This window comes from Pungitius pungitius, chromosome 14 (genome assembly GCF_949316345.1).
Source record: "Pungitius pungitius chromosome 14, fPunPun2.1, whole genome shotgun sequence".
NCBI classification, from domain to species: domain Eukaryota; kingdom Metazoa; phylum Chordata; class Actinopteri; order Perciformes; family Gasterosteidae; genus Pungitius; species Pungitius pungitius.
This window is the reverse complement of record NC_084913.1, coordinates 11,916,543-11,944,160: the sequence shown is the minus strand read 5'-3', so window position 1 is coordinate 11,944,160 and position 27,618 is coordinate 11,916,543. Positions and strand designations below refer to the sequence as shown.

Genomic DNA, 27,618 nt, shown 5'->3' with positions numbered 1-27,618 from the left:
TGATATTGGTTTATTATCAGAGAGCAGCCAGAGCAATAGTTGAATGGCACGTAAAACTTTTACAATGCGCTCGCCATGCTCCCTTAAATATATAGAAACACAATGCATCACTTCGGATGCAGCAGCAAACCGAGGTAGTAGTTTGGGATCATCGTAAGTTACAAACACAAAAGAAACGAGGGGGATCCGGCAGTAAGCGAACCACTACTCTTCATCACCATCCTCCTCTTCACCACCATCATCATCATCTGTGAAGCACAAGGCTCTTTAGCTTTAGGGAAATAAAAGAAGGGAAGGAAAGACGGAGCACGCTCTGTGTAAATACCAAAAGACCCGCGGCGCATCGAGGCGAATTCGGCACAAGAAAATGACGGGACGGTTGTAAAATGTCACTCCCTCCTCCACCTTACCTCCAACCCGGTACATGTTCGCTGCCATGACTGCCCCCGGTCCCTGGCTTCCTCTCCAGGTAGAGGGGTGGCTCTCTCTTCTGTGGCGCTGCCGGAGCTGTGTTAGCACTGCCGCCGCTGTGTGTTGGAAAATGGTGGATTGATCAATACGAAACAGACGAGCCGAGGGACCTTAAAGAGACAGTACACATTTTTTTTTCTAAACCCTTGAGTTCGGTGGCGGCATTTTGGGGGGAAAGTAGTGTGACAAACAACTAATTGTGTTGCTAGTTTACCGTGTCATCCGTAAACTAGCAACACGTCAAAAACGAAGCGACGCCACGGGCTTTGTTGTAGTCTCACACGTGACGTCACGGGTTTATTTTAAACCAACGGCTACGCCGTTCGCTCGACGTTAGTGACTTGCGTCACCCACGTAGTTAATTAGTACGATACAGTACGTAATTGATGCTAAATGAAAGTGGGAAATCTCCATCGTTCTGTGTATGTAAAATGGAAACGGTTTTACTTTTCTACCACGATGTTGTACAGAAACCACCTTAAAACTGAAGCAAATAATGAGATTAACCTGGTTGGACCAATACGTTGTTGGGCTGACGTTACTTTACAGTTGTGCACCTGGACATTCGGCTAATTGAACAGGAAATACTTACAATAACATACTTACCTCTAACATGGTGTGTCTAAAAACTAATTACACCTGTCCTATGCTTTAAACCCCATTCTATGATCCCATACCCTGTAGCACAGAGTAGTGGAACAGAAACAACCATGGAGAGGATCCCAAGGGGTCAAAAAGAATAGAATTATATTTAATTAAAGAAAAAGGGGTAAATAAACACACATGTGTATCACCAGCAATGACTGTACAGATGAATGAATGATACTTTACAGATAATGGTTGGCCTAATAGTTTGGGTGACTCACTTTTGCTTAAACATTGTTTGTACAGGTAACATGTGTCATGGCACTTTGTATTGTTTGGTAGATCCATTAGCTTTTCTACAATTTAATTTGGGATTTTCATGTGGCATTGGTAAGATTATACTTACCTCATACTTAGACTATACTTAGACTCACTAAATTTGGTCAGTGACAAGGTCAAATCAATCACTTTGTTGATTTTTTTATTTTCATTCATATTCCTTTGAAATTGTTGTTTCATGTCATCCACACATTTAGTATAAAGAACCAAGGCGGGGAAGGATTTACATACCACAAGATTTTGTATTTTTCAGTAAAAAAAATGTTTTGCAGGAGCAGTGAGAACCAGTAAGAAGGGGAGATAATATATTATTTAGAATATTAGAGATGGTTTCTTGATTAGCTCAGTTTTCATCGTGGACACAAGCACAGAGCCTCTCTGCTGGAGGAATGCTGTGGTGAAGGCTACTTCTGATCTATACCATATGGACGCCTCAATTACCGTTTCCTAACACAGGGGACTACAGTCTGCAGTCACATGACCGCCATAAGCCAATGGCGCGTTCTTACAGTACGCACCCCTGCTCAAGTGTGCAGTCTTAATGTTGGAACTGTGCTGCATTGGAGGGATCCTGAATTGTCTTTGTTCTCTATTATGAGAAAGAACAAGAGAACATGTAAAATACATTTGAGCATATTTTTCCATGTCAATGTGCATAGACGGAATAAAACTGTTTTGTCAATGAAATGAAAGAACATTATTAGCAAATCAATATTTGTGCATATTATACATATATATATATATATTTCCCAATTTACATTATGTTGCTCACTGCTATGTGCAACACACCTTAAACCTGAATTATCTGTTGAATTTTGCTGCATGCTGTTTAGAAAATGGCTCCCTGTTTCACGCTGTACTTCATCTGCTCACCTTGCTAATTCACTTTTATTTTGGAGCAATAAAAACACAGATGCACAGAGTACGTCTTCCATATATCGTCCTACGTACCATATAGCGACACAAGTGAGCTGTCTTCTAAGCAGTTGTAATATTCCCCAATGAACTGGGAGAACAACAGTGCCCATCCTTAATATGGGATTAATGAAAAGTGGTCAACAATGTAGCCTTGTGTTTGGGAACTGTGACTAGTTTCAATAGGCCCCTCAGCCAGATGTGGCTGCAGTCAGGTACAGGCAGGCAAGCCTGCATGCAGAACAGCATACATTGCAGAGCGGCGCAGGTGTTCCCCAAGAACGATTTCAATTTGTTGGAGATGGCTCGGGACTCGGAGCTTCTGCAAAACATTCCTCTCTGTGTATTCGCCGTCTCAGAGGATGACCTTCGCCGGCCTGTCCTGCTTTCTCCTTCTTTCTCCCTCATCCTCCTTAAGTCCTCCACCCCTCCATGTTACAGATACACGCAGATGACAGACAAAGAGGAAATCAATTAGGCCTGTTTCCTGGCAGAAACCCATTCCATATCCTTGATTGTGGATCCTCGTTTTGTTCTCTCACTGGGGGGGTTGTGCTCGGATCCAGAAACACTGCGGGAGGTAGAGCAAAAAAAGAGGCTATTGTGATTAAGTAATCACAATACTAAGTGCTTTCTCCCTGACGCCTAACTATACATAAGTGTATTTCCGTGTTAACAGTGGGAAAAAAACACCATGATCATTTTTACTACGGAGCAATACCTGGGCCGGTGCTCCCCGCTGTCCCCATCCTGGCTGAGTGTGACACTGTCAGCTACGTTATCTTTTATACCAAACTAGTCTTTGTTTGCCATCGACGAGCTCTGACTCATGCTCTAGGTACAGAAGCTGTGGCGAGATCTGCAACTTCGACTGAACGGGCGTCATTGCAGTCTGCGGAAAAAAAAGCTGAAATTGCTCAAGTCACACAAGTATAATTACAGTTAGTCTTGAACGTTACATCTCTCTGTTTCAGACGTCATTAACGACCAGGCATGTTTTTCACTGCTCTGAAGGCACGAGGCAGCGACAAGTCTTTTTTAATTGGGAATCTCAGCTGTAGGGCTTCTGTCAAAATGATTTCACAGCTAAAACTAGCAGTAACTGAATAGAATCTCACATACAGCTTGCATTCATCAACATCAGACTACAGGGGGAGCTACTGTCTTGCTTAACACACAATGGGTAGTCAGGACAAAGAGGTGTCTGCTTTCAGGCCATTTTCAGATGGATGTAGTGCTATCCATAGTTTGTACCTCATGACAAACACACGTTTGAGCTCCAAACCAGCAAGAAACCACCATCAACAAGCACCGACGCATGGATGGAAAAACAAGGCGCTTCAATCTGCACTTAACTCATTCCACCACTAGGGGGCATCCCTCACATGGCCTTGTCTGTTGTCCTGAGTTGGTCCCTCACAGATCAGTGATGCAGTGGAGCGGAGAGAAGCTTCAAAACGTCCACCGTATACCTCAAGGATCACGTGAATCAAACGTTGTCACTGCCAGAGTGGCAGAAAGCTGCGCTGCAGGGTACTTTGCGCCTGGAGGTGACCTCTCAGTTTGTCATGACTGCAGGCACGGCGTGGCGTGTCTCTCAGCCGCACTTTGAAGGCCTCCCAAGGAAACCGTTGCCCTAATCCAAAGGGATTAACCACGTTGCAATGGAAGGTTATTGATACTGCGACCTTCACAGAATGAAAGCGGAATAACTGTCACGCCGAGATGAAAAGACAGTGTCGCGTATGGATGCGGGCGGCTGTGCTGCATGTGCGCCACCCGCATTCGGGCCTGACTCCACCTTGCGAGGGAATCCCGCCGCCAGGTGTCCACCCTCCACCGCAGGATCATGTGCCAAAATGCCAAGAGCCGCCAGACGAGGAGATTTGCACATATTTTGTGAAACAGCTGGTGAACCGCCAAATATGTCTCCATCTTCAGAGAGAGAGGAGAGGCACTGGCAGTTGGTGAAAGGACTGTGTGTGTGTGTGTGTGTGGGGGGGGGGGGAGACACACACAACACTTAGACATGAAACAGGAATCACAGGAATGGCAAATGGCATCAGAAAGTCACGTCTTGAATTTCCCTTGCCGTCTGAGCTGCACCAGCTGATGTCAGGACGCAGTCTCAGCAACTAGCACGTCTGAGCGCCCAGAATACACACATGCATGAACTTGCATGTACAAAAATATTCAACACAACCTATTGGATCACCAAATGATCAGCATTGGAGATAGAGGTGCTATTTTATGTAACAAATAAGTCCAGACGCAACAAAGTGCTGCAATGTTTTGTTTGAGAAAACTGTTATTGTTGAAATAAATCACAAGTAATACGTTAATGCTTTATGGCACTCAGCTGACACACAGGAACAGCTAAGTACATACCATTAAAGTCAAAGACACTAAAGAGACCTCTAAAACGATGCATCACTGTTTTAAATCATGAGCGAGTCGGAGTGCTGTCAACTGAACTAAAGCTGCTTCTTTTATTGTAGTGCGCTAATTTGAAAATGCAGCATTTTTTGGCTCCTGGTTGAGTTGTGAGCCTGATGTCACGTGAGCCTTCACAGACTAGAGCTTATAAGGCGGATACACCTTCAGGCAGTTATAGCACATTGATTGACTGCACCTTTTGTTTACACTTCCAGTTGTGATGTCAGTTTGAATGCTGCTGGATAAAAAAGTGCAGCTTGTAGGCTGTTTATTAAGGGTATGTTCTGTTTACTACGAGCCCCTTGAGACTTCTATAAGTAAATTATTGGAAGTTATTGCAAATCTTTTGTTAAATTAGATTCATTATTTAGTCAGCAAAAGTTAGACCATTTATTTAAAAGCACCTCTCTGAAAGAAAGATACATATATTTTTTCTTTCAGGGTTGTCAAATCATCATACTATCATTATTTCTATTATTCTATTGTTATCATTTCGACACCCAAAAACCCAGAAGTTATTACGATCATTGTGTTGATTGATGTGAACAAAACGAAGCCGATTGTTGTACCGCTCATGACGCCAGTAGAGAGGAGGAACGTTTAAGCGCTGTAGTGCCTGCATGCGCGCCTGCTTCTCCTAAAGGCCCCCGCAAGCGCCTCAAACAGGACGGCGTCCGGAGTTCTCCAGTGCAGCACCACACGCGTTCCAAGGGTTCAATTAAGAGCTTCACCGGATCAAAACCGTTTTCATGTGCTGAATGTGGCCAGTTTGCTTTATTGCGTATGGCAGAGAGGAAATGTCCCTGCCCGCATGGAAGAAACAGACTTGGCTTTATTGCTGAGGTACAGAAAATGTTCCCAGTGCTGAATGTTTTATCATGAAATTGGGCTCCAGAGAGAGAGACCTTGTGACAGCGAGGGCTATTGTTTGGGGTTTGAGTACATGTGAAAGAGAAGGCAGTTTCTCTTGGGATTTTAAAGAATAATTCGCGATCCTTCTGACCCAACTGTTGTCACAACTTTGAATCAATGCCAGAGTTGCAAGAGGCCCCAGTGCAGGGTATTTTCACCAACCCCTGTGCCTTCTGTTTTATGAAGACACATCATCAAATAAGGACTCAAATGATACCCAGCAGTCATTAGTCCATTCACTCACATGTCAGAAATACCAGACGACAACTGGGAAACTGAATTAATCATTTTTTCATAGTTCGTTAAGAAGCATTTTGCTCCTGTTTCAAATATTGGAAATAATATGAAGCGTGTCACGTTTTCATTTTTATCTTATTTGTTTAACATATTTTGCTTGAAGTTGCCCATTCTGTTACTATATACCATGTTCTTTTAAATCTATTCTGAAAATAGAGAAATGGTTTTTGAATGTGATATGAAGATTGCTCACAAAGGAGATTTTGAAGGACTTTCCATCAGAATCAGAATATCTCGATTCTCTATTAATGAAGCCTTGAGGTGGTCTGTTAATAACCTTTTAAATCTAACTCAATCTTTAGTGAGGTGCCCAAATTGTTTTTTTCTGGTTGTTAAATTCAATCTAAAGTATTAATGTGCAAATAACGTCCTTCACTATCACTGTACGGCATCTAGAAGTGTGTACCCGTATTAACATTATAGCTGACAGGTATCTAACACCAGAAAGCAAATTAGTGTATTTCCAAAGATTTGAAAGACCATTTCTGTGAAGCTCTCCCTTTATACATCCACGCTGCGTGATTGATACAGCTGTAGTCAATACTGCTGATTGATGCTCCATGAGTGACGCTCACACTGCACATTCACCATCGATGCCTCCGCTGAGTAAGACGGCGTCTTCAGGACCTATCGATCATTACCAGTTTTACTTAAACAGCATGATGCTGCAGAAAGAGGAAAGCCGTGATTGGTCAGGCCTTCATTGCTAAAGGGTTGTTAGTGGGATTGTACAAAGACGGCAAAAGTATTGCATTTACTGATTTGAGTAGCTGAATAAAAGTGGTTTAGTCGTTAAAGAAAGTTCATGCAGGTTGTCTGTGTTTAGAGTCTAACTCCAAATATGTGTCACTGAAAGGGAGCTCAAAGAAGGAGGGTCACAGCATAGATAGAGACATAGAAAATTCTGCTAGCTGCCTCAACCACACGCTCCCTCTGTGGGAGGCCAAAAACCCTCACCATGTGTTTTCAACAAACACATGGTGAACAATATTTCAACAAAAATACAAATTGTACCGGCTAAAAATAGGCTTTTAAACAAACATGGGAGCAGTGAAAATGCACAGAGTGGAACCTCGACCAACCGGGACCAATGGTGACGTATGCCAAGCAATACACCCATGTCACTTAAAATGGCATTCAGTGGAATATAAACACTGCACAGTCCAAGTGGGAGTAAAATACTTCAAAATAGAAAACACAAGAGCGCTCTTCCATTTGCACTCGGGATTACGGCGATGGAGCCACAAACCTTTTGTCTTAAAAAGCCCCCTGATGTTGTAAACACTCTGGGTATGTAGACATGAAGGAGGGATTAGAATGGACAATTACCACTAAAAGTCACAATACTACTGTATGTCAAACAGTGATTGGTCATTTGATTTATCAAAATAAGTGAGAAGATTTGCACCATTAAAGCACAATATTACATTACATGTCATTTAGCTGACGCTTTTATCCAAAGCAACTTATAATAGTGCATTTCAACCATAACTGACAAGTCAACTGAGCCTTGTCCTTCATTTGAACTTTTTCTTGGTCCAGTCTCATTATTGAGAGTTATTGAGAGAATTTATCCTTAAGGCATCCAATTGTTGCAGTTTACATTTACATGGTGCATATTCTAGTAATTCTAAGGAAATTGATGGGAAACCGCACCTGCTGCTAACAAGAGCCTGCATGCGTTTTCAAAAACAGGTCTTATCATCTTACAAAGTGGAAAAGCTTTTCAGCATGAACTCCGCTCTTTGTGTTAAAGGACCTCCAACAAAGATCAATAAAAAAACAATTGCTGTTAAATTAAAAGATTTGTTTAATCTAAACCGCTGAGGCTTCATATCAGCTTTGGCTAAACTTTGAGGGGCGTGTTTTATAATCCTTTTCATTAGCTATTACCTAATATTACTACTTTATAAACTGCATTCCCTGTTCTACAGAATCATTTATCTGAATTTTGACTTGAACGTGACTTCTGGTCATTTCAAACACTTAAATTCAAGTAGATGTAGTACATCATCTTGAAGTTATTCAATACATGAATATTACTTGATGAAGGTCTACCATTAGATCGTATACTACATGTGCAATTTCTAGTAACTTGTTCGTATCATAGCTGAACAAGAGGCCGGCTACCTGTGGGGAGACCAGAAAGGAAAGAAGGCAGATAACAGCGTCCCTGTGGTCCTCTCGCTCTTATCCACAAAAGATATCTGCTGTCCATTAAACGCTCCCTGAACACTCAACATAGAGCTTATCATCCGCCGATACAGTTTAATCTCGCCTCTGTCTCCTCCTCGCAAAGCTAAACATAGGCTACTGATTCTAAAATAAACAGCACTCTGCGTGCGTGCAAGCGTTTCAATAATGAATTCAGGCTCCTTTTTCCTCCGTCTTACTCAAACGCTCTCACATGCACGTGTCCTCCACGCAGACACACTGCACCCTCGCATTTTCATTAAACACCACGGCTGTCCCGAAGGTCTTTTAAACGACGTGCTCGCTCGCATTAAAATAGAGGCCTCAGATCCCCTCATTCGGCGTCCAAGCGGCGAGGGCCCAGCCCAACGCCACGGCCCGGCTGCTTCTTTAAGCCGTGGCGTTGGGCTGGGTGACAAGAAATGTCACGCGGCTCATGTGGATTAGCCTTCTTTTACATGTGCGGACCCTGAATGTGTGAGCGCTATAGGGTGTGTGTGTGTGTTTGGGGGGGGTTAGGAAGGACATGAAGAAAAAAGGAAGGAACTGAGGGATAGCCGCCGTCTGGGGTTAAAAGCAGCGATGCCACCTGTTTGGCCTCGGGGCTCAAGTAATGAGTGCTGGCGTGAGCGGTGCTAAGAACAGTTGTGCAACTGGAAATCATCGTGGTGGACTAAGGGTCAAAGGTTAACACAAGCGTGATATCATGCATACTAAAACACCTATTTTATCAACTATGACCAATATTCCAATATGATCCCATTATTTCTAACAAATGTAGTATAATATAATTTACCATCATAGATGTTATATTAAGATAAAAACCTTTCAGTGGCTTTTAACTGCACTGTTTAAGATTGTATATATATCATTTTAAAGAGCATTATAAAAAAAAAAGATGACCAATTTTCAGGTGAGAATTTCTGTACAATTAACTTGAGTGCAATGTAATGTCCGTCTAGCACAATGCTATGCTATTTTAAGAAAATCAGGTGGATAGCACACGTTTAAATCATTTGAACCCTTACTTTAAAAAGTAAAAAGTCAAAATTGATGCAGGTGTAAGACATCACTAAATCCTATAAAATCCTGTGATGCATCTGAATGACATCTTTGGTTCGACTCTCCTGTCCACAACGTTCAAGCTGCACACCAACAGTCCTGCAAGCTTTCTGTTAAACGATTTAAGCCTCGAGCTGAACTGGGAGGCCCTGATGGCATCATCAGTATTATTCTCTCTCTGAGCATAAGCGGCACCAATGTCTTCGCAGACTGAGTGGTACTCTGAGAACACGCTGAGATCAAGAAAATATTTGAATGTGTCACATTCTGAGGCCAGTTGACCTTTTAAACCCTTAAGACCACCTCCCCCTCTCTCTCTATGCGTCCACTCTCGTTGTTTGTGGTTGCTTGATCCGCTCTAAAGAAACAGTCTCACTGTTCCCTCACCCGTCTTTCATTTCCTGCTCCGTACATCCCAAACCGTGGATATGATTGATGTTACGCGTCTTACACTTGAAGTTTCTTGAAGCAATAGTTTGCTAAGTGTACATTGTCCTTTGTTACACACGAGTGGGGATAATAAACCCTTCCTCCCATCTTCATCCCGTGTTCAGTGAGCCGAGGATTGCAGAGAACATTGTCGTTTCCCTTTCACCCGACCTCCTCCTCTCAGCAGGTTTGAGTCTGATTGGACCGGCAAACAAACCTGCAACCACAGCAACCAGCTGGAGGTGAACGTGTGAGGACTCATGTCCTCTGTGAAACACACACACACACACACACACACACACACACACACACACACACACACACACACACACACACACACACACACACACACACACACACAGAGTAGTACTGCGATTTAATTATGAAAACAAAACTTTTACTTGGGCAGTGATGATGATCAAGGTTTCCGTTGAGAGGCTGTTGAGTCTCAAACGGACCGTTTGGAAGATCTTTTTTCTTCTTTTTTTTTTAAACAGTCAGCTGAGAGATAAGGAGGAAGCGGTTAGCGGCGGTGCTAATCGGCCCGGGACACAGATGTGGGAAATATCAGTCTGATCCTTGACCAGGACCTGCACAGCGTCACTGTGGCAGACAGAGCAGACAGCGCCCATGTGTGAAAGAGATGACCTCAGTCCCCCCGAAGACTCCCAAGTGGAAAGAGGCAGACAAACCGTTGCAGGAGCTGATAATGCCTTTTAATTAGTCATCACAAGTGAATGCAACAACGACTTGTGAGAAATCCAGAAGCTGTATTTCTGCTCCGCCTGCCTCCGGTCCGTTGGCCTAATCTGTCATGAAAGCCAGCAGCCTTCTTAAGGGGAAAGTCGATCCACCCGAGCCACGTTTCAGCCTTTTCCTTTGCCTCACAAATTCCTACGTGTCACTCATTCTGAAAGAGAACACTGTGATTGAACCAAACATTTCTCCTGCTCCTCTTGTGGGAAAAGAGGGTGTGGGAAGAAAATGTGAGAGCATGTGTACCCTGCACTACTTGCTCAAAAAGCTTTCCCGCCTGGCCTAGTCTTGCTATGACAAGACCACAGTCTGGCTCATGGAGAGAGAGAGAGAGAGAGAGGAATGCTGCCTTCAAGTGCTGCTCGTCAAACATCCGACTTGCAAAATGCTGTTATGGGGATTGCTTGTGCTGGACGCACTGAATTCTAGCTGGGACAGTCGTTAGCAGATTCTCCTTCATGATGTTGAGTTTGGTCAATCGCTGCTTGAATCTGATTTTTTTAGTTACAGAAAATCTTTTATGCCACCATTGGAAACGTATGATTAAGGCACATTGAGCCTGTTGTTGTTTTTCAAGAGCCACGCAGGTTTAAAAAGGCTGATCAAAATATTCAAAAAATTGGAATTCTAGTGCGTTTTTCCAATAAGATAAAACCAAAACTAACTAAATAACTAATGCCTAAAGGGCTAATGCTATTGTTTTATAGACTGCTTCCGCGATAATGATATCACAAAGAGGCAGAAAAAAGAAACAACGTTAAAACATGAACTTTCGTCTCAACTGTCCAAAAATGAACAGAACAAGAGATGCATTGACCTAAACTATTAAGTGGTGACATTTCCTACAACACGTGAAGGACCCGCGAGGAGGGCACCGTGGTGGGGGCGGAGCTATGCAAATGAGACTCTACTCAATAGATGCTCGCGGCTTCTGTAAGAGGAGCAGGGACACTTGCTGCGGACAGAGGAGACAGAGACAGGAGACGCTGCTTCGGACCAACACAACAGATCACTTTCACTCGACCCACAACGTCGCAACATGTCTTCAAAGTGCCCCAAGTGTGACAAGACGGTGTATTTCGGTAAGTGTTTTCCCGCTTTCTTTCATCGCATCTTTCGGAAATTTACTTTTAGGTCGTGATGGTGATCTCGCTTTAAAACCACCAGGTCGAGCCTTTTTTTTGTTTGTTTTTTGGAACGCGTTTTACCGGGTTCTTTTTACGTTTGAGTCCATTTATTTATACATTTCCTGAGTAGTCCGCCAATATCTATACAAAGCAGTTCATTCCCATTCATTGAAAAAAGGGGATCACACATTTAGGATTAGGCGATGTCGAGTTGTTAGAATGTACGTTTACTAAAAACTCTACTTTTCAAATGGAGTTGTGAATGTATGCATGCACTTTTGCCTTCCACTGTGTTTTATTTTTGGCAATATATTGACATCTGTATTTTGTCTATCAGTCTAACAAGATCAATATTGCTTTAAGGTCCTATGTTGATGGGGGGGTAAACCGTTTCCCAAAAGAGTTTCAGAAATAAAGCTCGCCCTGAGACTGAGACTGGCTATTTTAGCTGACTATCTGAGGGGAAACTTTGGGGGCGAAGCAGGAGAATACACAAAGTGGTCAATGTAAACAACACACCCCCCCCAAAAGCAAACACCAACCGAAAAGATTCTTTTTTCACAACATGTCAAATGCTTCCAACGTACGTGGGTGAAAACCAAGATTTACTCTCCAAACTGGATGAATAATTCCCCTCATTTTTGACACTGATGTGCCATTTTTAAAACGGTAGTGTTTGGTAAACCTCCAAGCTTGGCAGTTGGCTTCACGGAGGCCCTTCGCCAAGAGTGTAGAAATGCCATATGCCCCAGATCGCCCGCTCACGGAGGAGCACGTCGTGCTGCGTCAGTGAGAGGAAAACACGCCAGCGTGCACCTCCTGCGTCCTTCCAAGCAACGCGGGGGGGAAACCGGAGCAGAGTCCCACTCCGTCCCACCCATTCACTACGGCAGATGTTTGCAGCCAGATAAATGGTGCGGGGAGTAAGAGCAAAGCAGAGGATTAAAGGGCCGCAGGTCATGAAGATGATCGGAAATGTCCATCTCTGTTCTGAATGCAAAGGCCCGGCACCGTATTCACGTTTGGTTTCTAGAGAGCGTGCCCACGCCACCCCGTTCGATAGTGGGCGATCCTGCGTGATGATCTTTTCCTACCATTCACGTCCGAGCTGTCACGAGGGGTCAGAATCAATTCTGTGAGTGCGTGGAAGTCTCCTTATGTAACGGGAGAGGCAGCCGACGCCACAGCTGCCGCTCGTCCCGTGTGGGCCCCGGGGGTCGCTGGCATGGAATGAATATCTGTGCCAATAAGATTTCCTCTCCTCCGATACGGACCTGGTGCATCTCTGTGTAGCTGTCTGCACGGGAGCCCTAATTCGCCGCATGGAGTGAGTCACGGCTCCTCTGTGTGCTTTTTAAAATGATTCTCCTTATGTAACCTCGTGAGATGCTTCCTGGTGGAGTTATTTTGGGTTGGGGTGTGGCTGAGTCGTCTAGAAGGATGGCGAACGAGCACCCAGCTTGGGTGGAATTAGCTGCACACGTCAAAGGATGGAGAAAGTGAGGGAGGTTGTTAATGGAAATATGAAAAACTCTCCTTCAGGGCAAAGGGAAGCTGGGAAAAAAAAGCATGCGAGAGGTGGGGAGAGACTTTCTGCAGCAACACTGTGTCAGTGATGGATTTCAGATACTTTAAGAATGAGCTCCACCTACATACACCCGCCACTCAAATCCGGCTTTGGTCAGCGGAACAGTTCTAGTCCCACAAATAAGGGCGTATAAATGTTTCTGATCTGCACCAGCGCATGTGTTCCAGAGAGAGAAAATGGTCTGTTTTCCGTCTTCGTTTGCCAACCTCATTCTTCATCTCCTCGTGGTGGTGATTTGTGGCGCAGCTATATGGAGCAGTGATGGGCCCACCCCGTAGTTACCCACCTGGTCCTCCAGCTGGTGCCCAATATTGGATCAAGCAGGAAGTTTTTCAACCCATGACCCTCCAGTCGTGTAAGAAAACCTCCACAAAAAAATCGTCATCTAACACGGCAGCGGTGAGCCACAGTCTGAGATGGAGCTTTTATTATTTTCCGTTTGTTACTTTAATTGCCGTCTGTTTTATGGTGGTGGTTCAATTTCATCACCACTAAGTGCAAGTTTTATTTATTTTTTGTTGCCGTTTGCTTAGCTTCTGCAGTTTTTATTTGATTCAGAAACCCAAATAAATGGCGCTTGCTGCGCGCAGTGTTTAAAGAAGGCAAACATTTGACTTTTTTTGTGTTGGATTGAAATTCCACATTGTGGCGTCGCATCTGTTGGTTCCTGTGGCACAGAGACGCCTCAAATACATTGGGGATTATCGGCCCGCATGTGTCAAGCCCCAGTGGACATGCATTGTTAGCGGGGGGGGGGGTGATGTCCGCGGGGGGGACACCACGCAGCGTGGCTCACCAAGTCCCCCCCCCCCCCGGGTCTGCAGCCCAGCGATCCAGCCGCAGTTCCTGTGGCTGACGTGTTGGAGCCGCGCATCGCCGTGACGATAAGTGAATAGACGAGGAACTAGTGGTGGGGGCCCTGCTGGGAGTTTCTCCTCCTCTCCTCCTTCCATTTGACGATTCCTCTCACTCCGGCTCCTCTTCAGCCACTTGCCCCTCGGCTCAGGCCCTGAAATCCCTCTTTCCACAACTAGGAGGACCGGGAGGGGGGGGGGGTGGTGAGATCGCTCGCCTCCATTAAGACGGGAACACTTTCAAAGTACCTCATGCATTATAATGAGAAAGGACATCTCTATTCACACGAAGCTCTTTCTGTCCCGGAGGCAGAAAGGCTACGTCCCCTCGGCCTGACCGAACTTTTCCCACACACCTCCTCCTCCTCTTTTTTTTTTATCCTGCTTTTACCTCAGACATCCACACAAAGCCTGCTCCTCCGTTGTTCCTCTCTCTGCTGTCAGCATGCTCCCTGTTTTCCACTTGGCTGCCCGGTGGGCTGTGTGAATGTGCCTCGTCGGTTACGTAACATCACTCCTCCAGTCGCTGCCGTTGTGTAACCTGCCAGCTACTGTGCACCAGTCAATGGGGGGCCTTTTTCCAAATATGATCCCCCCCCCCCCCTCCTAATGGAGATGGCATTAGGCTTGGTGTTGAAAGTCAGCCCCCAACACAGGTGAAACCGTCTCACCTGGGAGCACAGCGGTCTGTTGCATAACGGCACAGAGGAACAATTGTCTCCAGTTCACCCAAATGCAGAAAAGCATCAACGAGGTTCAGTAGGATTGTTTGTGGTGACCTCTAGGTGAGGTGTCGACTATTCTGGAAAATCACACAAAAGGATGATTAATCCTTGCAATTCTTTCCCGTTGAGCACAAACACCGGCTTTGATTCCAGCCAAGTTGGAACAGAAAATGATTGGTAGCTCAAATTTGAAATGAGAGTGACGCTGGCACGGGAGAAAGCATGAATGCATGAATGGAATGTGCTACGGACATGAGATGCCATTGGTTCGGTTCAGTCGGGCCGGGTCTATTTTCATCTCCTACTGTATCAAATACACAGGTTTCTATACTAAAACCAGTACCACCAGTAACCACCGATGTTGACTGGAATCTCAAGGATTAGCCGACAATTGAAACTCTTTTTGAAGCTTTTTTTTTTTTTTTTTGCGCTTTCAAAGGCAGTTGAACCACGTGCTCATTCCAGCACTCCACTTTGCAAGCCTCCCTCAAAGTATATCGTTTGTATGCGTGTGATGTCGCCGTCATGTGATGTCTGCCCCCCTCAATTATCCAATTACATCGGCTGGATCTGAAGGTGCCTTTCTAGTGACACAGCCCCCGCTTCTGTGTTTTTCCCCAGTCGCCGGGACACAGTGTCCTGGCTGGTTAGGGATGAGACGCGGTGTGGGGCCCACGGGGGGTGGGGAGGGAGCGCGGGGGGCGGGTCTTCGCCCGCGGCTCCTCTGACCGGCGCAGACAGGATGCGAGTTAACTGCGGCCCATTTACGTCGGCCAGCAAAATTCACAAGGTTGGCCCTTTTCTATTCACAAAGGGAGGGGGGGTGGGGAGGTGGAGGGAAACCCCGGGGAGGAAACCTCGCCTCGACCGAGGGGACGGGATGACCTCCAGAGCTAGGTTTTGCCATGGAGGGTTGCATCAGCCGCTGGAGGAGAATGCAGGTTTCCTCGTGGCTCTTTTAGTATCCGCACCCTGCAGTCACTGTGAGAACAGATCAGTGCTGACGGGGGGGTGAGGGGGGGTCTCACTCTCAGAAGCTTTTCAATAGTACAGCAATGAAATAGCAATCATCACCTTATTAAGACCACATTTCTACCAATGGTTCCTCATTGTGAGAATTGAGAATGCATGCTAGCCATAAACCACACTCATTATAAACTAAATTCTTTGTTTGAATGTCTAAACAAAAATAAACCTATTCAAATAAACCATATTAATGATACGGTATTTCATTTTCTTTTTTAGGAGTAATTATGTAAACCTGTTTGGACTCTGACATGCCATCCAATATCCGGACTAGCAATTGTTCCCTCCTTCCACAAAAGCTGGGTTTGACCAGTTTGTTTGTTTGTTGCTGAAGCTCAAATCTCCTTCAAAGCCCCTTCCCCTCGGTGAGGCTGGATGCCCCGGTGCGACCGACTCAATGGCGATTGTCTTTGAGTCCTCGGGGCGGTTTGCACTCCAGAGAAGGGGATGCAGAGGAGGAAACACAGGCTGCTTGTTTTTTCCTCTCGTACGCGTCCCATGAGATGGGAGCCTTTCAACTCGACGGACCGCCCTTGTTTGGGGTCCTGCTTTTGTCTCCTGGGCCTCCAGACAGTCAGGTGGTGTTTATTAGGACGTGCAGTTATCACACCGCTGTGACAAAAGCCCCAAATCAGGAAAACACCCGCGTGGACTCAGCTGTCACTGATGTGTGTGTGTGTGTGTGTGTGTGTGTGTGTGTGTGTGTGTGTGTGTGTGTGTGTGTGTGTGTGTGTGTGTGTGTGTGTGTGTGTGTGTGTGTGTGTGTGTGTGTGTGTGTGTGTGTGTGTGTGTGTGTGTGTGTGTGTGTGTGTGTGTGTGTGTACACACAGATGGCTCCACATTACCAGAACAGAACCCAGCCGACCGCAATTTGCAAACAATTGCAACAACATCGGTTACATCATGAGCACCATGAAGGAACTCATCCGTGACTGATCAAGAATGTGGTTGCATATTAATATCTAACGATATTCAAACAGATTCTCGATAATTAGTATTTGCCCTGGTGCTTCATCACATCAAGTTGCAATTATTTGCATTTCTGAGTTTGAAGTGTCTTTAGCTTCTGTAGGTTAAGGTTCACGCCATATGGAGCTGCAGAGGACCGGGTAGAAAAGCACCTCTCTCTCATGGCCTATAGTTGCTGATTGATTGATGGATGTCATGATGTTGTTGGTTGAATTGGTGGGTCTACGTATGCCCTCGTCATATGTGAGATAAAAATGAGCATTGTTCATCTAATTTGTTGTTTGTCATGTGAACGTTCTCGCAGAATAAAAACAAAAAATGAATTGATTTTTCTGAGCTGTAGCACCGTTGATGCAGCGATCAATCAATGGAATTGAGCATAACCAACATGGTTAAACGTGCACAGTTTAGAACGACAGAGAGGCAAACTGAATTATTCCTTTCAAACTTCAGAGGCCTCACAGACCCTCCTACTGCTCTTGCCTTTCACAATAAAAGTCCTAGAAATATGCAGTACATAACTGTTAAAAGAAGGGGGAAAGGGAAACTCGATGGCTTCAGGTAGGCTGCGGTCCTTTGAGGCAGTAGGATCACAGTAGTTCTCTGCCTGGACACATCGAATCGAATGCAGTCACAAATCTGTATGAGTGCAGGTATCAGAAGTAAAATATTTGATTGATTGCAGTATGTTGTACTTTAGCAACATATTTATGTAAAAGCCTTAAAACAAGCAGCCTTTGGTTGATGCCGCTTTGCTCTCCTTTCCTCTCGCTACACCCTAATCCAATTATCGAGTGATGAAGGGAGCACCCATACGGAATCTCAGCGCCCGCCCCGCCCCCCCCCCCCCCCCCTCTGTCGTGTTGCATGCTGGGACTTCAGCTGTGTAAATGTACTCGTGCTTGTTTATCTGTTTCTAGGCTCAAAGAAAGGATGCGTTTCCTTCTAATCTTGGGGGGGGGAATCTCAGTGCAGCCTCAGCTCTGGTTGTTGCCCCGTCGCTGTTATTAATTAAGCGACTATAATTAAGTCATTTAGACAAACTGGTGCTCAATGTTCCCCCTCCAAAGACCCCTCGTTTAAGTTTTGTGTTTTGCAGAACATTTGGTGGTCCTCTTACCAGCTGCCAGTACACTGAGCATATTTGATTTCAGTATTAATAAGATCCGGAGTGTAACTGGATCACTTAGCAGAAATAAAAAACTGAATGGAATTGGCTAGAAGTTGTTCTAATGGCATACCACGAGTCATCTGTTTCCAAAGCATCTACTTGATATCAGATTTCTGACTTTACTCATTGCATTAGACGTCTTATGACTCAAATTTCCCAGGGCTGAAGTTAGACCCAATTTAGAATTTGTGATGACTGACCTGATCAAAGCTTCAAATGTCATCCGACCTGTGGAAAAAGTTATTTGTTTGAAAATATAAATCGTCCAAGGGAGGTAAAACTGTGCTTTTGAATCACTTGTGTACTTTTACAGATGTTCAATGTCTTTGCGCGTTAAGGTTGTACCCATAGCTATATATAGAGCAATAGTCTGACTATTAAATTAGACAATTATGTGCTGTTTGAAATTTTTAAATGCTTTTTCCAGTTACCTAAAAGCACTGAGCCTTTTGAATGGCGCTCTGTTTGGAGGAGATGTCGCCCCTTCATTTCCTGCCAGCTCAAAGCCAGCGGCAGCGCTGTCCTAATGCCTCTTTCGTTGGGCGTCAAGTCAAATTTAGTTTTTGCACTTGAGCCGGTTTGGTAATTTCCTGGCTACAAATCAACTGGACTGTGCCGGGATGGGTGGAGCGCCACAGCCGGGATCTGGAAGGCACTTGAGCCTTCACAGCCATCTACTGAGGTGTGCCACGTGTTCTTCTCACCCCGAGGCTTTTAATGCTCATTTCTGGCTCCATTTACATCCAATATGACAGTGGATTGTCCACTAATCAGGACCGAAATATTCAGAAAAGGTGGATTTCTCTACTGTTCGAAACATTTTACACGACACGGGTGTGAAGTCGTTGAACAGGACATTCATTGGAGCGGAGTTGACACCCATACAATACACGAATCAAGGCTACTCAAAGGATTCTTCCTTGGTCTTCGCTTTATATAGTCCTAGGTGTCACAATCTGTGCAGCACATCTGTCCAGAGAGATAGAGCATTGTCATCCAGGTTTGAAGGAGATGGAAAAGAACGCCAGGGGAAAGGTGGCATCATCATTCATGATTAGAAAGAAGGGAGAGAACACTATGTTTACTCCTAAACCAACACACTTTGTGAAACGACTTCCTGGGATTCTGCCCTGAATTGATTTCGAACCTTGTTCCAGTTAAAGAGGTCACAGACCTTCTGTCCACTCACCTTGAACCTTTTATTTGAATTTTTTCCAACATCTACCAATGAAACCATTAAACGGAGATGGTGATCCACACAGACATGAGGCATCTCGTTGGGTGATCAATCAAGTTTCTAGGTCACGTTCTCTCAATAAGTATGTGGCGTTTTCTGCTCAGAGACCTGATGGAAGGAACCGGAAAACGGACACAAACGTCAGGTGAGGAGTTCTACAAACTCTTCAGCCGTGATCTCCGTAATCAGTCCCACTGTTTACATAGAACCGGGGGGGGTGGGGGGGGCTCTGAGAGCTTAAAGGATTTGGCACATCCTCAACGATGTTGACAATGTGATGGGGAGTATCCGGAGGGACTTCCCTGTGAACAGGAGCTTGTTTTGTTAACAAGTGGGTGCTTTTACCCTCAGACTTGGCGGCATTTCAGTCGGTACATTGATTCAGTCACTTCAATTTGAGTTTTTTCCCTGTTTGAATTCATCTGAAATGTCAACCTAAATACACATTTTCCGGCATTCCTTCAACAATTTGAGGGCGTCCAGTATGAAGGATAATAAAGATGCAGGGGGGGTTATAAACATCTGGGCCAGAGGCAGATGCCCTCCCCCTCCCCCACTCTTTAACTCCCACAACACACAGACTCTTATAATAGCAAGTGCTCGTTATAACAGGGAGCTGTTGTGGACTTTGTCACTACGCACAGAGGGAGTCACAGACGGAGGGATGAGGAGAAACCGCTAGTGGTTCCATTCATACGTGCCGGGTGGTGTGACCACATTCACGAGTCCGTCAGTGACGTGCACACACGCCGACACGCTGACAACACACACTGGCAGTGCCCTCAAGAACTGTGGGTCAATAAATCACACACACACACACATGAACTGAACTCCTGCTGGCTCCATCCACACGCTCCTCAAACATCACCTCAAGGCGTTTGATTGTGTGCTCTTTCATTTAATCAGAGAATAGGCTGCATTTAGAGCTACTTTATTATTCTTTAAACAACAGCATCTTTAAGTGTGTTTTGAAAGTTTCCGGCAGTCTGCTATGTCAGCATTCCTTTGCTCTTTAAGTGTTGATGAGAGGTCATGCACCCGATCCTCCCGTAGCCCCACAGGCCTTGTTATTGGTAATTAATCTGTGTTTTTATAATTGACGGGGAGAACTGATTTGTGTGTGTGTGTGTGTGCATGTGTGACCGTTGGTATGTAGGAAACACACCCCCGTATCCGTCTATTTGTGCCCCGTCTGATAAGAGAAGGCGTTTCCTCTCCTTACTCGAGGCTCCTTGAGGTCCATTGTGTGGAGGCAGCAGAGATGGTATTATTGGAATTTGCTATAAATGGAGGGGCCCTCGCTGGTCTGGATTTGTCTGGGAGAGAAAGGGGGCGGAAATGGGGTCGAAGGGCCGTCTGCAGCAGGACGGGTATACAGTAAGCTGGGGGAGGGGTGTGTGTCGGTTTAGGGAGGGAGGAGGGGGGGCACAGAGGATCTGGGTTGGATGGGACGGGGGGCCTCCTCCCCCTCCCCCCGATGCTCCAGCTGGACCTGGACTCGCGCCACGGTCTATCCCGCAGTGACGTCATCACTGCATCCTGTGGTGGGTGCACAGACATTCCCAGTGTAACGCAGACCCCTCCCCCCTCCCCCTCCCCCCCTCCCTCTCACCCTCCCGTCACTCAGTTGGCACGATGACAGGATTTCCCTCCAAGGGCGCAGCGGGCCGGCGAGGCCGAACAAGCGGGTGATTATGATGCAGCGTGAAGCAACCAGAGGTCGTCATTTGTCTCTCCGATGAGTGACCGACGCCGCTCACAAAGCGCCACACAGTTGGCCGTAGTAACGTCAACATAAACCGCTGCTCTATCTGTTTGTCGGCACTCACCCCCGCATCTCTTTTGTCGTTCATGTGCAGCTGAAAAGGTGTCATCGCTGGGGAAGGACTGGCACAAGCTGTGTCTGAAGTGCGACCGCTGCAACAAGCTCCTGAACGCCGGAGGCCATGCTGAGGTCAGTGGCGCCGCCGGCGGCAACAACGCGGCCCTTACGCCAAAATGAAACGCATCTCATTCTCATCGGTCTTCTCCAGTGCTGATACTGCTGGCTTTTCCCTGTTAATGCATGTTCTGCTTTAGCTAGCTGTGGGTTTTATTTATTTTTTTGGCAGTATGAAAATGTCAGCAGAGCGTTGGTCACATGGGGTCGAAGGCCAATGAACTCTGTGCTGTTGTTTCTTTACAGTTCAGTGACTGTTGTTGTGAAATCTAAAAATGGAAGCAAGTGCGTAATGTATTGATTTATTCAAATATGGTCTTAAAAATGATCCTCAATTTAAAAACTAACTATGGCATGTTTATGTTTCTAAAATGGCCTCGTTTCACTGATTAAAACTATGACAAATGATATTGTTATTTATATAAAATCCATTTGCATGTGAAGTTCTAGTCACTGGGTGATGCCAGGAATACAAGCTGGGATAGTTTGAACTATTGTAGCTTGCCTTTTCCTGTGTCCTTCGTTCTCAGGATTGTGCAAAAAACTACTTTTTAATAATGATCATTTTATTAAAGGTGGTGTGTTAGTACCATCATGGTACTATAACATCTCAACGATTTGTTTAATGTCACCTGATCATTTCTTTCATTACAGCTGCTGTGACTCGGCCTTTCATTTCACAGAACTTTGGCATCATTGTTTCAGGAAATTCCCCCTTCCCCGTCTCTCGCATCTGTCAAAAGGAGTCATCCTCGTGGGAATGTAAACCCCCCCTGAGCGATAAAAGGCTGAGTGGCCTTTTTTCTCTCTGTTGCATAATCACGTGCCTCAAGATCACAAGATAGATTCCCACCTTTCATGACCCAGCCGACGATTCCATTCTGACCCCTTCTCTGTAAACATGTGAGTTTCCCGCTCCTTTTTCAACAAAAGGAGGATGTCCAATGTGATCTCAGCTTCTTGATGCACCGAAGCAATTTCCCTGCAAGCCCCAAAGGATTCTGTTTTAATCTCTGCAAGATTACAGTAATGTTGTCACACAATTTCTCTCTCGGCCCACCGTCCTCTCTCTCTCTCTCTCTCTCTCTCTCTCTCTCTGGAATCCATCCAAATCCTGCCCCGGGCTGCAGCACTCTGCCACCAGACTTTAGTAGGCAAAAAAAACTCAATGCTACTCACTATCATCGTCATGGAAACCGAGTGAGCGTGTAAGAGGGGGAAAGGGACTGCGTCGGAGGTTGGGGAGGGCATTTGATATCATCTCTGGAATGGTATGCAAAAGGTTTACGGCCCTCCGAGCAAATCTGACCGCTTCTTTAAAAGGAGACGCAGCGGGAAGCAGTCCAGCGGGGCCGGTCCTCTGTGGGCCGAACGAGGGCAGCAGCGTCCCGAGGCTGGTGGCAGAGAGCCAGGCTGGAAGTTGACGAGGCCTCAATGTTGACCCTAAAAGACCAGGACTGTATATTGTGACATGTCCCGAGGAAATGAAAAGTTCACTTATTTTATTTTTGTTCACCAACTTTCTGTGGTCAATCATGCTGAATCCTTTCCCTTCCTTCGGCCTCCATCAAATGACACGACAACTCTACGGTTGAAATGGTTCACAGCTCTGACTCGATAGCCTCTTTTTGAAAACCTTTTCTGAATTGAGCCACCTGCTAAGCAGACGAGCAAAAACGGCCAAATGAATCCTCCATTTTGCAAAATGAGTGTGATGAGGCGGCAGATTGGAAAATCATATTTTAAATATCGGGTTGTGGGAAGTGAACTTCTGAGAAGAGAGTGGGCTGAGCAGCGATGGATAATCCATTTTTAGGGTCCCGCAGCGACATGGTGTGTGAACAGAGCGCTCGCCTCACTTCACAATGAAGCCCACTGTGTCCAGTCCTGAGAAAGCCATCAGTGCCTCAGACCTTCACGGGTCCCATAAATGTCAAACAGGAAGTGAGAGGACTATTAGCAGTAGCTGATCCCGTCATGGTTAATGCATTATCAAAGCTACACCACCTTCTGAGGGGAAAAAATGAGCTCATGTGGCCAAAGCAGAAGGGATTGTGGGTAGTCTGTCCCCTCTGTAATGCCAGTTTTTTCCCTTACGACCCGACGCCTGGCATCCTGCCCGTGGCATTGGCTTGGTTCTTCTCTTCTATGGGCATCGGGCTGTGGACTAGTGGCCCCGCAGCCCTGATCCCCGAGCCGGTGACATGCACCTGCACCGACCGCCACATTCCCAGCATGCATCAGCAGCGAGCATCCGTGTCTAACAATGACCCCTGCAGTGGCGGGCCTTCCCGGGAGGTGCGGAGACATCTGTTGCACTGAAGTGTGGCGCTGGAATCGTCCACACAGTCTCGTGTCTCGGAGACATCAGACGTCATTATTATGTGTCGAAATGGAAAGGACAAAAATAGTTGTTTTCGTTTTTGGACTCGATTTTTCCATTTCCTCTGCAAAACCCAAGTATATGATGTGTGAAAGATTATGAGCTTTCCTACATCATCATTGTCATTGTTGTATTTTCATGTCCAATGAGTTTGTTTTTGTGTCTCTCCCACAGCACGATGGACGACCCTACTGCCACAAACCGTGCTATGCTGCCCTCTTTGGGCCAAAAGGTGGAGTAAACAGAGATGGATTCTGCTTCACACTGACCACCACCAAGTACCCCACTCAGCACCAAGTTGGAGCGTTAGGTGTAGCCTAAATATATATTAATTTCAGATAAATTTGCTAAAGATAATGGAAAATTCACGTTAATTAATCAGGAAATAAGACTTGTCTTTAGTGTGTCTGACATTCAAGCTACTCATTTTAAGGATCTTTATTTTGTGATTAATAACCAACATATTTTCTATATTGCTTTAAGTCTGAGTGGGATATGGATTCATTTATTAATTGCAATATCTGTCTGTTATTTATTTCGTTTATTTATGTATTTAGCTCAGCATGTATCTATTTTTATATTTCTTAATTGAGACTATTTTAGTCTTCCAGAAGGTTTTCAAATTCTGATATAGTATTTTAGAGCAGATCTGAATGCCATATGTAAAATATATAAATATTTAGTCTTTCATATTAATTCAACTCCACTGCTACATCTCTCACAGGTGTGAACATCGGTGGCGCCGGCTCTTATGTGTACGATGCTCCAGCCAACAACAACGCTCCCACTACTGTGGATTCGGTCCCCAGAGCCGAGGAGAAGCGAGTGTTTGCACCAAAGGCAGCTTCGAAGGGTAAGTGAGCAGCGCGTGAATTCATCCTGTCACTGATGGTTAATGGGAAACCGCCAGTCGATGGCGGCGTGACTTCAGACGGTCAAAAGGAAAGCTGCCGCCTCAATGACGAGAACGCAGACTCACAAAGTCTTTAGGGCCTTTAGGAGGATTTTCTGCGTCTGTGTGTGTGTGTGTGTGTGTGTGTGTTTGTGTGTGTTTTTTTTCCCGGGACATCCCTGTCATCAGGAACATTTTCTTATTGGGTGTTTTTTCATTTCTAACCACTGTAAAGTCATTTTATGTACTCACTTTGTTAAAGGCAGATAAGGAGGATTGATTTAACTTTTACAGTTTTTTAAAATAAACATATGGACTGAAAGAAGAGAAATTGGGTTCAATACCTTTCGGTAGAATGCGTTGCACTGTATCTACCGTAGTGATTCATGTTGTCATGATTTCAAGCGGGTTAAGACTAAAATCTAAAATGGTTATGTTTCAGGTAAGTTTTAATTTCAGTTTACAGTTTACGTTTACATTTTTTTTGCTGAATATGTTGTGTATCATGAGTTGTTGGTTTCACAAGAATAAAACCAAACCAGTGTCTGTCTTTTGGCGCCACTTGGAGTCCTCTGCACAACACTACATGTTCACTAAGGAGTCACAATGGGCTCTTGAAGGTAGATATGGAAGGTTTTAACATGGCAACCACAACTAATCTCTAGTAATATTATAAAGCTGTTTAGTACTTCATTTATTTCCATACTCCTTGTGTTTTAGTACACAGGATTTCACACCTAACTGGTAATGTTAGAGCTCAAATATTGAACCTTTTCCCTTGACTTTCCAGCTGTTGTAATGTGCGTGGCTGTGTGTGTGTGTGTGTGTGTGTGTGTGTGTGTGTGTGTGATGTTTCAGCTGCTGGCGGCATCACCACCTTCTCTGGAGAGGCCAACTTGTGTCCCCGATGCAACAAGAAGGTGTATTTCGGTGAGTAGTTTCACACTTCTTCAAAACAAGGTGGGGAGAAGGGGGAGAAGGTTGGAGAGTAAAAGGTGTGAACCTGCAAGTGGTTGCCATGGCGTCTCACAGCTGGGCTTTGTGTGTGTCACAACAGCCGAGAAGGTGACTTCACTTGGTAAAGACTGGCATCGACCCTGTCTGCGCTGTGAGAGGTGCAGCAAGACTTTGACTCCTGGCAGCCACGCAGAGGTGAGAGAAAAAAGACTGCGTCACATTTAGAGGTGTTTCTCATATTCACCCCTCCTCATGTCTGCAAATAGGTGGCCCAAAGAAAAATGAAACATCTCTCATTATGACAGTCTGGTACAACCCCATCGTTTGATAATTAACCCCATTATTGGTAATTTATGGCCTTCCACGGCTTCCTTCTTTATGCGTGTTGGAGTGTATTAGGTCATAGCTCACAAAGTGGCCATTGAGTGTTAATGTCCCTCAGAGTCAAAAACAATAACACATTCAGGAAAATATCATTTCAACATGTGTTCTCATTACACCTGTAGTCTGTACACACTGAATACACTCTGTCACAGATGAATAGTAAAGAAAACTATAATTAATAAATAAATTAATATATATATATAATTCAAAAAGACTTCTTCTGCTTCTGGGAAAGGCACTGTATTCGTTTGTACGTGGAATGCAGCATAACATGGAAGTGATGGCAGTCCGGAATGCTATAATATCATTTATACACAAGTGAACGGTCACGTTATCAGGACTTGCAATGCACATGCACAATAAACATTTTTTTTTCTTCTTTTCCTCTACGTTGCAGCACGACAGCCAGCCCTACTGCCACAAACCGTGCTACGCCGTCCTCTTCGGGCCCAAAGGTAACCGCTAGGGGGTGCTGTCAACCCACCAATTATCAGCTACACTTGAAACAGAATGTCTGAGCACATTCAGCGTCATCCACGACACAGAAGCTTCTTCAGGGAAATGTTTGGCCCCCTACCCGTCCCCCTCCTCTCGCCCCTCTCGGTTACCCCCCTCCCCCTGACCCTGATACCCTCTTGCTTTCCCTGTGGTTTTTCCAGGCGTGAACACTGGTGGTGTTGGCAGCTACATCTATGAAAAGGAGCCCAGTGCAGTGACCCAGCCTTGAACCTTGTGTCCCCCCCAGCTTCATCCCTCTTCTCTTCACAGCGCCAACCATCAACCACAGTATTATTCATGGGCCGTTCTTCTTCCTCCCACCTGTGCGCTCATACCCGAGAAAACCACATCCTTTTTCTCCTGTAACCCGCTCACAGCTGATTTAGCACCACGAGGAATGATTGATACATGTATTTGTTCCAAGAGAGCCACAGCCAGCATTCCCACAGGTTGTTACAAACAATTAAAAACATTTTATTTTTCTTTCTCCATGTTAACACATTTCTAAATGTTGTCACAGTTGAATAGAAAGGTCTTGTATATCAATTTTGAACCCAGGAACCGTACGACGGACTGTCTGTTTTAGGAAGACGTATGTTTTGTTTAACATAAATGTGATCAGAATGATTGTCGAGTTCGGTACGGTGCGTTGTTGGTTGACGTGCGTTGTGGGTTGAGGTGCAGCCACAGCCATAGGAATTTCCATGATGCTGCTTCAGGCACAGGTGGTGCTTAGGAGCATGGTGCCATACATCTGTATTTTGTAAATGCCATATTTACATTTTGGCTGCTTGACAACATTCCAAATGTAAAATCAAACAAAACAAACGTTCCAACAGATTTGAAAGAGATGGAAAAAGATTTTCAACCCAACCGTAAACCTGTACCATGAATTTATTTGACTTCTGAGAATATGTAACCTGTTTAATTTTTAAACCAAGATCAACTGCTAGTTATATTTTCAAAGTGGGACAGAATGTGGGTGACGTTGTGCTTCGCCAGAACAGAAATGCGTATTTATACCTTTAATTCAAGCCCTTAAGTTAAATAGCTGTCGTACTACTACCCTCTCTGTGATTATGAAGGAGGTCAAACGAGGAGACGTAAGCTGCATAAACTTTACGATCTAGACTTTTATTGTTAATTTCAAATAAGTAACACTGCTGTTATTTTTTGAAAGATGACGCACTATTTGAATTATTATTTTTTGTTGTTGACATTAGCAGGAACACCTGCTTAGCTTGTAGAAACACTGCAGACAAGTCATTCTGTAAGAATGTGCCTCCTAGTTTTATTGTTACTGTGTTTACCTGTAGTCGGGCTCCGTAGACACTGCAGGGCCCGAAATACTGCGTCCCTCTTTTTAATCCCATGAATAAAACCAAACTCTAGATCTGTGTCGATGCAATTTTTTTTTACTCCATTTTCCATTTGTGAATTGCAATAAATGTTTCCTGTCTGATGTAAAAGTTC

General features: G+C 45.0%; 2 protein-coding genes across 2 annotated transcripts in view; one reads left to right on the top strand and one right to left on the bottom strand.

Moving 5' to 3' along the window:
* The window catches only part of mta1 (metastasis associated 1), a 30,929-nt gene extending 30,196 nt beyond the window's left edge, over positions 1 to 733 (bottom strand). The window contains exon 1 of the mRNA XM_037486529.2: positions 411 to 733. Within this exon, the coding sequence (XP_037342426.2) occupies positions 411 to 438 (28 nt within the window). The 5' untranslated portion in view covers positions 439 to 733. The remainder of the gene's footprint in view (positions 1 to 410) is intronic.
* A 10,581-nt stretch (positions 734 to 11,314) lies between these two features.
* On the top strand, positions 11,315 to 27,543 carry crip2 (cysteine-rich protein 2). The gene is made up of 8 exons (XM_037486292.2): positions 11,315 to 11,477; positions 20,952 to 21,046; positions 23,589 to 23,646; positions 24,139 to 24,267; positions 25,165 to 25,236; positions 25,364 to 25,458; positions 26,045 to 26,102; positions 26,307 to 27,543. The coding sequence occupies exons 1-8, from the start codon at positions 11,435 to 11,437 to the stop codon at positions 26,372 to 26,374; spliced, it is 618 nt and encodes a 205-aa protein (XP_037342189.1). The 5' UTR covers positions 11,315 to 11,434; the 3' UTR covers positions 26,375 to 27,543.
* The last annotated feature ends 75 nt before the right edge of the window (positions 27,544 to 27,618 follow it).